The sequence below is a fragment of the Catharus ustulatus genome, chromosome 5 (assembly GCF_009819885.2).
Source record: "Catharus ustulatus isolate bCatUst1 chromosome 5, bCatUst1.pri.v2, whole genome shotgun sequence".
Classification (NCBI taxonomy): Eukaryota; Metazoa; Chordata; class Aves; order Passeriformes; family Turdidae; genus Catharus; species Catharus ustulatus.
The window spans coordinates 28,826,191-28,837,129 of NC_046225.1; the positions used below are offsets into that span (position 1 = coordinate 28,826,191).

The 10,939-nt window shown below is 54.8% G+C and overlaps 1 protein-coding gene across 3 annotated transcripts in view; it reads right to left on the bottom strand.

The window, feature by feature from the left end:
* SH3D19 (SH3 domain containing 19) overlaps positions 1–6,092 on the bottom strand; it is a 100,582-nt gene extending 94,490 nt beyond the window's left edge. Inside the window, exon 1 of one of the 3 annotated variants that reach the window (XM_033059843.2) lies at positions 3,955–6,084. In XM_033059843.2, coding sequence (XP_032915734.1) covers positions 3,955–4,072 — 118 coding nt within the window. In that variant the 5' untranslated portion in view covers positions 4,073–6,084. Of the gene's footprint in view, positions 1–3,954 lie in introns of all 3 variants that reach the window. The other 2 variants (XM_033059844.2, XM_033059849.2) reach the window with 2 other exon arrangements.
* Between the last annotated feature and the right edge of the window lie 4,847 nt (positions 6,093–10,939).

Consider the following 10,939-nt stretch of genomic DNA (forward strand, 5'->3'; position numbering starts at 1 on the left):
TGTTTCCACTTTATTGAAAACAAACCAAGTAAAAATACTAACATTCTATTAAAAAAAAGTCCAGTAAAGATCCAGTGGTCTCTGTAACTTCCAAGAAAAATAATGCATGTGACAGAAATAAGCAACAAAGGAGGTAGAAATTGATCACATTATTTATATTGCAGTAAAAAACCCCAAAAGTTTCAGTGGCTTCCTTTCCCAGAGCCGGTGACCAGATTATTCCCTTTGAATGAACCTATGTGGTTACTTTCACTGTTCTCAATTTTTGAAGAATATGTTGTATTTCTCCTCCCTATAACCTAAAAAAACCATGTATATATACACAAATTCAACCAGCATTTTCTCAAAGGGAAAATAATTTCTTTAGAAGAGTTTCAAATTGCTCTATTTAATATCTTCCCACAGGTTTTCCAGAACATGCCAGATAAAAACTTTCTTGAATACAGAGAAAATAATGCCATGGGATCATGACATGCAGTGTGGTACATACAGGCAGTCAGACAAGTCACCTGAGCTATCTACAACTACCCCATGGACATAACTGGTTCTGCCTATCTCATTCCTCCAAGCTTCCCTGCTTCAACATCTGCTCTGGCAGTCTAGTGCTTAAGCATCTTCAGCTCATAGAACCAGCAAAAAAGCCCCCAGCCCAACTGTTGGAGGTTAGGGGAGTTTTAGAAATTTTTCCCATAATTATGTTAAGCTGGCCGAGGCGGCTCCCCTTTAGCTGTTAAGTGCTCAAGACAAAGGGATGGTCAAGGGCTGCTTTGTCCTTCCAGGAGTGGGGGGACACTCGCAGCTCGCCGGCCGAACTCAGGGAAAGAGGTTGCTTTTTCTCCGTGGTGGGACCAGGCCCCTGCACTCTGACTGCTAAAGCTTTCTGCTTCTGAAAACAGCGCTGAAAACCGGGATGCCCACAGTGAGCAGAGTTCTTTCCTCACCCTCTTCCCTCCTGGGACGGCCGGTGCCGCCTCGCTCCCATGCTCCTGCAGCAGCCGCGACTGAGAGGCTGCCCTGCCCTGCTCCATCAGGACTGTGTGGAGGAGGAGGGCATCTGTGACCGGAAAAAGAGACTGAGACTGAGTTTCGTTCTGTTCTGTCACTAACTTGTTTTCATAGCTGATGTTGTTTTTTGTTCATCTTGTAGATACATCAGTAAAAAACTGTTATTTCAACCCATACCTTTTGCCTGAGAGTTCCTGAATTTCCAAATTATAGTAAACTGGGAAGAAAGGAATTTTTCACTATCTATTTTTGAAAAAAAAAAAAAAAAAACCCTCTCACCTTTTTCTTTTCCTGGCAATACTGTCCCTTTAAACCAGGACACCAACACAGCAAGAAACCAAACAAATCAACCTTCCGGTGAATCACATTTAAAAAAAAACCAACAAACCAACACAAACAGAAATCCAAACAAACTAAAGCAAACCATGAGTATGTCTCTAACAGCTCTCAGGCTGTAGTTTCACAGCAATCTAAGCCAAACTAACTTCTGATTGGCATAGGCTCTTACCTCCCTCTGGCTGCATGTTCCTGCTCCTTCCCTTGTGCCAGCTTCAACATTCACCCAAAACCAAAACCATGAGCTGAATCAGAAGACTCCCAACCGCTGAAGAGAACTACAAAAATATCCCCCTGCTCAGACAATGCACCAGAACAGGTTGGTGCAGGTTCTAGCAAGCACAAAGGCTCCAAGTGAGGTAGGTACTGAGGTACTTCAGCCCAGGCTACCACAAAACCACAACATTGATTTCACCCACCAACAGGTCGGACAAGCAGCAGAGCTGACACACAGACAGCAGAAATGCACATCCACAAAGGAGATTACACCTATAGAACCACAGCAAGCTGTTAGTTTAGTCTAGTTGGCTTCATCCTACAATACATGGTGCAGCACAACCGCAACTGGCTTCAAGAGAAAATACTATTCTTCATGCCAGAGCCTCCTGTGCTCTGCTTCTCCAATAAACCACTGCCAACTAAGTCTGAGCATTCAATAAGTCAGAAGCAGTTGCAAACTTTCACCTTTCAGCTCCCACTTTGCATACATGCCTTGCACCAGCAGGACAAAGGTGATCAACTGCCTTTATGCACTTCCACACACAGGCTGAATATAGCAGAAATTTAAACTGCTTGCATTCACAATTAGTTTAACAGACTAAAATAGTTAAATCTGCTAAGGTGCCACTACATATTTTAAACCGTACAATAACATATCTCACAGGCTTAACACCTATTTGTATTACCATTTTGGTAACCACACATTGCATGCAAAAAACCCCCATTCATTTTCAACAAGTTTGTAAATAAAAGCATGTAAATAAAGGTCAAGTACGGGAAAAGTAGCAAACTCATCTACCCTTCACTGAGGCCTTACTGGTATTTTCCAGCATAGAGATGTGCAAACAGATGGGAAGAAGGCGAGACAACTCAAGCAGAATGTTATTCATCCACACATACTTTACACTAGTAAGGTAAACAAAGAGTGCTGGCCCCATTTCAAAGGGTGGCTGGCAGGAAAAAATACTAGTAAAAACTGAAAAAAACACCTTTCATTGAGGGTTAATAGCATTGTACCAAAGACAAATTCTGGGAACAAATTTTGCTCCACAAGAAGGTGGCAAAGGTTATATACATATATAAACTATAGAACCAATTCTAGGTTTTCTGCTAATAAAAAGCTCTGGAAGAAACACCTTTAGAAAACAGACATCATTATCAGCAGCACAAACATTTTGCTGTTGAGGAAATCATTCAGGAACAAACACTGGTTTTTTGCACTCTACCCTAGACAAGGCAAAACCCTGCAGACATGCTAAACCGCAGTGGTTTCAACAGGGTTCTGCTAAATCTGCACCTGCTCTGATAGGCATGGACATAACTTGAACCACTGAATGCAACAGGGCTTGCCTGTTTAAAGTTTTCATGTAGGATTCCTCATGTTGCTGTTTTTTTGTCAACTACAAAGGGACACTCAAATTTCTTGTTGCTCAAATGGATGCAAACTCACATGAATTGCACAAGGTGCTATGTTGTTACAGTTGCATCATAATTATTAAAAATCAGCATATTTGGAGTTCAACAATGTAGCATAGCTGAGATTACCTGGAAACAGACCTTTTGAAAATTATTAATTCTGGAAGGGATTTTACACTGACAGGAAAAGAAATGTTGCATCCACACCTCAGTAACTACAGGAGAGTGACACACACTTTGACCTTCAATTAACAATGATATCTGAACTAAATAATTTCAGCTGCTGCCAGGTTCCACTCGAGTTCATAATTTCAAACAAAAGCTTGTTGTTGTCCAGGTCTACAAAGACACATCAATCTGCTCACTCCCTAGCTCCATTCCTTCTCACACACCCTGGTTCTTGCCTGTTCACCAGGCCCTGCTGTCTATGTGTACATAGAAATGGTTAAATGTGAAAAATTTTGCTATCTAGATGTTCCTCTATCTTGGTACTTTAAGGTCATTTAATTTCCTGATAGCATACCACATGCACCTGGACATGTCTGTGCTGGTCAGCACGTGCCCACGTTAGCTTCAGCGCAGTGAAACAGTGGAACAGGCTGCCCGCAGAAGTTGTGGATACCCTACCCCTGGACATGCTCAAGGACAGGTTGGATGGGACTCCAAGGAACCTGAAGGCGTCCTTGTCTACAACAGAGGGGTTGGAACCAGGTGATCTTTAATTCCCCTTCTAATTTAAACCACTGCATGACTATGATTAGCCCGAAGCAGGATCAGGCTCTGGGGGCGGCCCACGGGCACACGGCTACGGCTTGGATGCACCTGAGCTGACCAGAGCTGCCCCGGGGTGAGGCCGCCGGGCCTCGGGGTGGCACCGCCAATACCGCCCTGCCCCCGACAGGAATCCAGACACGGGGAGCGAGCCAAGGACAGCCTAAAGGAAGCGACGCTACAGCTCGCCGCGCCCTCCCCGCTCACCTGCCGCCGAGCTCAGCGCGACCCTCCGGTGTCTCCTGCCAAGCTCCCGCAGCTCCTCCTCGTCCTCCTCCAGCCTCCAGGCTTCGGCCATCGGCGGCGGAGGGGCAGTTAGCAGCATTCAAGAAGCGAGGACGGCCATGGTCGGCACACTCTTCTTGACGCGGCCTCCCCGCCCTCCTGGCCGCCGGGCCCGTCCCGTACCTGCGCCCTCTTCGCCGCGCTTCTTCCGGAGACTGCTCCGCACTGCTGTCGGCGAGGTGAGGCAGGACGAGAGGCGGCCTTGCCTGCCCAACCGCGGCTCTCCGGCGCCAGCAGGAAGCTCGGCGGCGGCGTGGCAGCGACACAAAAGGGGTTGGAGGAGGCGTTCGCGGGGGGAGGCACCTGGATGCAGCCGCTGGACAGCCGCCCTCCGCCGGGCAGCTCTACTGGGCACCGCGCGGGGATAGGCCGGCGAGCGAGGTCCGGGGCGGCACCGCCCAGCCGCGAGCGGGGTGTGCGAACCCGGGCGGCCTGCTGCTAAAAGGGAGAAGGGATTTGCCGTGAAAAGGTACGAGGTCTGCCTCGCCTCGTGACGAGGGCAAGAAGCTGCTAAGAGGAGGATGGTACCAGATTCTTTTCAGTGGTACCCAGCGACAGAACAAGGAGAAATGACCACGAACTAAAACACAAGAAGTTCCACCTCCACATGAGGAAGAAAGTCTTTACGTTGAGGGTGGCAGAGCACTGGAACAGGTTGTCCAGGGAGTCATGGAATCTCCGTCTTTGGAGACACTCGAAACCCACCTGGACACGTTCCTGTGTCACCTTGTCTCGGTTTGAAAGATAGATGTCTGCTAAGGAAGGTAGGACCCTCCCTTAGATTGGAGAATGTAAATCCCTTCCTTCCCTCCGAATTATTGTAATTAAGGGTCTCTCGGGCAAACATATGAGGATAGGAATAACAGTTCTTTACTAGTATGTATAACAAGGCAAACAAAAACAATAGCAACTATGGAATCAATAACAAACAGAACCAGGGACTTCGTGACAGCCTTCTCGGCCGAGACGGGAAAGGAGGGAGGAGATGCTTTGCTTCACAAAGCCCTGGGGCAGTCGCTCTGCCCCTGCAGGACTCGGAAGAGCACTAAGAAGGAACGGCAGGAATGAGCAAAATATCCCGGTCTGGTGGGCGAGATGTATCAGAAACTTTGCGGCAGTAGTTGGAACTGCTGGACGTCCCAACAGGGCAGGGCGGTGCGGGGCTACAGCATGGAGAAACCCAGAGCGGTGCTGAAGAAGCGGCGGGGCTGGGGCAGCGATGGCTGGCTCTGAGCAGGGGAGGGACAGGTGGGCTCAGGATTCCCGGGTACCCGAGCAGATGGTGATAGGTCCCTCTTTTAGTGATGTAGGTGTTAATAAGGTCCCAGGTCAGTGTCTGCTCTCACGAGCTTCTGTGAGCCCACCTCACAGAAGAAAAAGCAGCTCTGGGATGGGTTATGGCATATTCCTTTTCCCAAGCAACAATGAATGTCCTTTATCTGAAACTGCAGCGTGAGAGAGGTAGTAGCTGCCCCCCACCCTCCTTTTACCTGAGCCCAGCCAACTCTTCATTTTCTCAAGAACCCGTAAGTACCAGCAGTCAGTGTTTCCCAGCAACTCACGGGAAAAATTCTATAGGTAAGAAGGAACAAAAGAAAAGAAACCTAACCCCCAACACGCCTGCTCTAGATGACCCTGCGTTGGCAGGGGGATTGGACTAGATGACTTCCTAACAATTCTGTGATTCTGTGAGGTGAGAAGGGCAGTTGCACTGCGTGGCTGGAAAGTCGGGAGCCCCAGTAGCTGTGGGATTGTAGGTGCAGCAAATTGTGGCCCCGATACTGGCTGAGGGCTGGGGGCAGGCAGGCTTTTGACCCACAGCTGTTGTGGCTCACAGCTAGGAGGATATGTGTCTTGACCTGAGTTTATTACCGTGGTTTGAACTACTTAAAAAGTTATCCTAGGACCTACTTCAAACCAGTAAGGTACAAACTTAAAACCATTGAAGAGATATGAAAAATATGGCCACATTTTAAGTCAGACACCTATGTGGTTTTACCGCTATTTTTTTTTTCTCCAGGCATCAGTTGCCCCTATCTAAATAGAAATTACAGTAATTTCACGACTATAAGGCGCACCCTTTTGACTAAAATCTCCCCCCAAAACCGGAAGTGCGCCTTATAGTCCGGTGCGCCTTATCTGATCTACAAAGTTGCGACATTTGCCACCCCGGAAGTGAGAGCCCGTCGGCATCGGGGCCGCCCCCGCGCGGGGCGGACCCGCCGGCATCGGGGCCTCCCCGCCGGCATCGGGGCCGCCCCCGCGCGGGGCGGACCCGCCGGCATCGGGACCTCCCCGCCGGCATCGGGGCCGCCCCGCCGGCATCGGGGCCTCCCCGCCGGCATCGGGGCCGCCCCCGCGCGGGGCGGACCCGCCGGCATCGGGGCCTCCCCGCCGGCTTCGGGGCCGCCCCCGCGCGGGGCGGACCCGCCGGCTTCGGGGCCGCCCCCGCGCGGGGCCTCCCCGCCGGCTTCGGGGCCGCCCCCGCGCGGGGCGGACCCGCCGGCTTCGGGGCCGCCCCCGCGCGGGGCGGACCCGCCGGCATCGGGGCCGCCCCCGCGCGGGGCGGACCCGCCGGCATCGGGGCCTCCCCGCCGGCATCGGGGCCGCCCCCGCGCGGGGCGGACCCGCCGGCTTCGGGGCCTCCCCGCCGGCATCGGGGCCGCCCCCACGCGGGGCGGACCCGCCGGCATCGGGGCCTCCCCGCCGGCATCGGGGCCGCCCCCGCGCGGGGCGGACGCGCCGGCTTCGGGGCCGCCCCCGCGCGGGGCGGACCCGCCGGCTTCGGGGCCGCCCCCGCGTGGGGCGGACCCGCCGGCATCGGGGCCTCCCCGCCGGCATCGGGGCCGCCCCCGCGCGGGGCGGACCCGCCGGAATCGGGGCCTCCCCGCCGGCATCGGGGCCGCCCCCGCGCGGGGCGGACCCGCCGGCATCGGGGCCTCCCCGCCGGCATCGGGGCCGCCCCCGCGCGGGGCGGACCCGCCGGCATCGGGGCCTCCCCGCCGGCATCGGGGCCGCCCCCGCGCGGGGCGGACCCGCCGGCATCGGGGCCTCCCCGCCGGCATCGGGGCCGCCCCCGCGCGGGGCGGACCCGCCGGCATCGGGGCCTCCCCGCCGGCTTCGGGGCCGCCCCCGCGCGGGGCGGACCCGCCAGCTTCGGAGGCGCCCCCGCGCGGGGCGGACCCGCCGGCATCGGGGCCTCCCCGCCGGCATCGGGGCTGCCCCCGCGCGGGGCGGACGCGCCGGCTTCGGGGCCGCCCCCGCGCGGGGCCTCCCCGCCGGCTTCGGGGCCGCCCCGCCGGCATCGGGGCCGCCCCCGCGCGGGGCGGACCCGCCGGCTTCGGGGCCTCCCCGCCGGCATCGGGGCCGCCCCCACGCGGGGCGGACCCGCCGGCATCGGGGCCTCCCCGCCGGCATCGGGGCCGCCCCCGCGCGGGGCGGACCCGCCGGCATCGGGGCCGCCCCCCGCGCGGGGCCGACCCGCCGGCTTCGGGGCCGCCCCCGCGCGGGGCCGACCCGCCGGCTTCGGGGCCGCCCCCGCGCGGGGCGGACCCGCCGACTTCGGGGCCTGCCCACCGGCATCGGGGCCTCCCCCGCGCAGGGCCGTCCCGCCGGATTTGGGGCCACCCCCGTGCGGGGCCGGCCCGCCGACATTGGGACGGCTCCCTTGCGGGGGGTGTTAAAGCCGCAGGGATCGGATCGGCTGCTGCGCGGGGGGGGCGAAAGCCGCAGGGATCGGATCGGCTGCTGCGCGGGGGGGGCGAAAGCCGCATGGATCGGATCGGCTGCTGCGCGGGGGGGGCGAAAGCCGCAGGGATCGGATCGGCTGCTGCGCGGGGGGGGGGCGAAAGCCGCAGGGATCGGATCGGCTGCTGCGCGGGGGGGGCGAAAGCCGCAGGGATCGGATCGGCTGCTGCGCGGGCGGGGCGAAAGCCCCCGGAATCACGGCGGCCGCCGCGCGGGGGGGGCGAAAGCCCTCGGAATCACGGCGGTCGCCGCGCGGGCGGGGCGAAAGCCCCCGGAAGCACGACGGCCGCCGCGCGGGCGGGGCGACAGCCCCCGGAATCACGGCGGCCGCCGCGCGGGCGGGGTGAAAGCCCCCGGAATCACGGCGGCCGCCGCGCGGGCGGGGCGAAAGCCCCCGGAATCACGGCGGCCGCCGCGCGGGGTGGGCGAAAGCCCCCGGAAGCACGGCGGCCGCCGCGCGGGGGGGGCGAAAACCGCCGGAAGCACGGCGGCCGCCATGCGGAGAGGGGGAAAACCGCCAGAATCGGAGCGGCTGCCACGCGGGGAGGGGGCAAGCAGCTGGAATCGGGGCAGCGGCGGCACGGGGCAAGCCTGCCGGCATTGGGTCACCCGGAGCGCCAGGGAACTCCCGGAACAGCGGGGCCCTGGGGATGCTGCACGGAGCGGCGGTGGGCATAGCCTGGCCCTGCCGGGTACAGGCAGGCCCGGGAGCCAATGGCTGCCGGATTGAGGCGGGGCCTCGGCCAGCAAGCGTGCAGGAGGAGCTGGGGGCGGAGCCTCGCTGCAAAAAAAAACCCGGTGCGCCTTATAGACCGGTGTGCCTTATCTGATCTACAAAGTTGCAAAATGTGCCGGCTCCCGGGGGGTGCGCCTTATAGTCCAGTGCGCCTTATGGTCGTGAAATTACTGTATATTGCTTTTTCACTTCATATGGTAGCTTGAAAACCAAATCATAAATGTTTATACATACTATTTCATTGTAGGTATTACTAAAAAACGATATAAGGAAGATAAATTCAGCTTCAGAGCAAGCGACAATAAACCAATAAAGTTTGTAGATATGTTAATACGACCACAAATTAGAGCAGGAAGATACAATTTCATTATTATAAGCCGCACCATTTTGACTAAAATTTTGCTCCCACCCTGGAAATGTGGCTTCCACTCAGGAGCGGCTAATATGTGAAAAATTTTCTGAAATTTCCAGCCCCGGAAGTGCAGTTGAGGTGCTGAACCGAGCACCTGCCAGTAAAACCCAGGATTGCGTGATTGTTACAAATTGGTTACTTCGTTGCGCGGTGGGTGTAGGTGGGCTCCGTGCCGGCAGTGGGGGAGGGCGGGGGGGAGGCCAGGGGGGGCTCTGTGCTGCCATCCCCACGGCTCTGGGGGGAGGCAGGGGCTCCCCCCTGCTGGCCCCACGGCTCGTGGGGGAGGCAGGGGGCTCCGTGCTGCTGGCCCCGTGGCCCGGGGGGAGGCGGGGGGGCTCCGTGCCTGCCTGCTGCCATGGGGCAGTGCTGGGCTGGGGCGAGCGAGCCCGGCGGCAGCGGCAGCTGGCCCTGAGCGGCCCCACCGAGCGGCAGCACCGAGCTGCTCCACCTGGCCCCATCAGCAGCCCCGAGCAGGCCGAGCCCACACGGCCCAAGCCGAGCCAGTAAACCCCATGATCCCATGATTCTGTTACTATTTGGCAACTTTGTTGCACATGGGTCCTCGCTGCGAATGACAGAGTGTCTTACAATCAGGTGCGGCTTATGTATGGACAAAGAACGAAATGCTGCCAACGCCCAGAGATGCGGCTTATAGTCAGTGCGGCTTGTAATCGTGAAATTACTGTAATCCTAATGTTGAGCAATATCTGTGCTGACACACTGAGCACCTTCTATGCTCACAGTGATTAAAGCATATTGTACAGGTTGAAAAAAAAGCCATCACAAAACTGAAAAATAGATAATGCATGAATACAAATCAATGCATGATTGTCTGTGCATTTTTTAGTGTTTCAGTGCTTGACTTTACAATCATTTTTCCTTAAAAGAAGCTTTTTTCCACTGCAGCTCTTAGTGTTCCAGTGGTATAATAGTTATGCTTTGAAGGACATAAGGCTTTATACCGTAACAAGATGAAATGCCAGGAAAAAAACTGAATGTACGGCAGGAATGTAGAACAGACAAATGGAACCTTCCAATACAGGTATGTGTTCTCAAAAGCCTCATGCTTTGGATGACCTCTGTATGGATAGATTGCATGGTAGTCCAAGGAAATCACCTTACAAATTTCATTGCAAGATCAACGTGCCTTTTATGTGATCTAGAGTGGATACAAAACTCTTCAGGGGAGCCAAAACGCAGCACCTTTATTCAGCTCTTAAACTCCACTTAACCATAAAGAACAAGGACCATCCACTTTCCACTTCCCGAATATCTCCTTTTTATACTATGTGCTTCACTGCTGTTTGGCAGAAAGGAAACTTCATATAATGTAAAATTACTAAGGAAGGAAAAACCAGAAATAGACCGTAGAACATAACACAAATTCAAAGAGGCCTCAAAAACTGGATTAAACCTTCTTTTGTTGCTGTTGATGAGGTTGACACAGAGGCTTCCAAGCATATAAAATTGGAAAATACATTTGCACAAAACTTAGACCTAAGAAAATCATGCTGAAGAGAGTAGCTCCAGCTATTACTAAGAAAATATTCTCCAAAATATCACATAATACATAGAGTGATCATGAGTGTTTAACATTTACAATCATCCTTAGTGATCACTGTGAAAGTCCAATTTAAAAATTGAAGTGCAATAACCAAATTGTAGAAAGTGACAAAGTCCCTGAAGTAACTGCTTGGCCAAGGTATCAAGCTCTGCCTGCTGGAAATGGACAAGGGACAGTGACTGTATTTAGCGCTAGAAGAGCCATTCAAAAAATGCCTGTAATTGTTTGAAGATGGATTTCACCAGAAAGGAAGAGGTCAAACTAAAATACCATTCATATGTGGGTACAACATGCAGGTAGCAATAACCAGCATATTCCTGTAAACACTACTAGAAACAATTCCCAATCAATACTCCTGGAAACAAGAAAATTTCACAACATTTAAACAAATTAAAACGCAAGGCAGCATTCAATGAAATACTTTAATCGTATTTCTGAAATTTTTGCA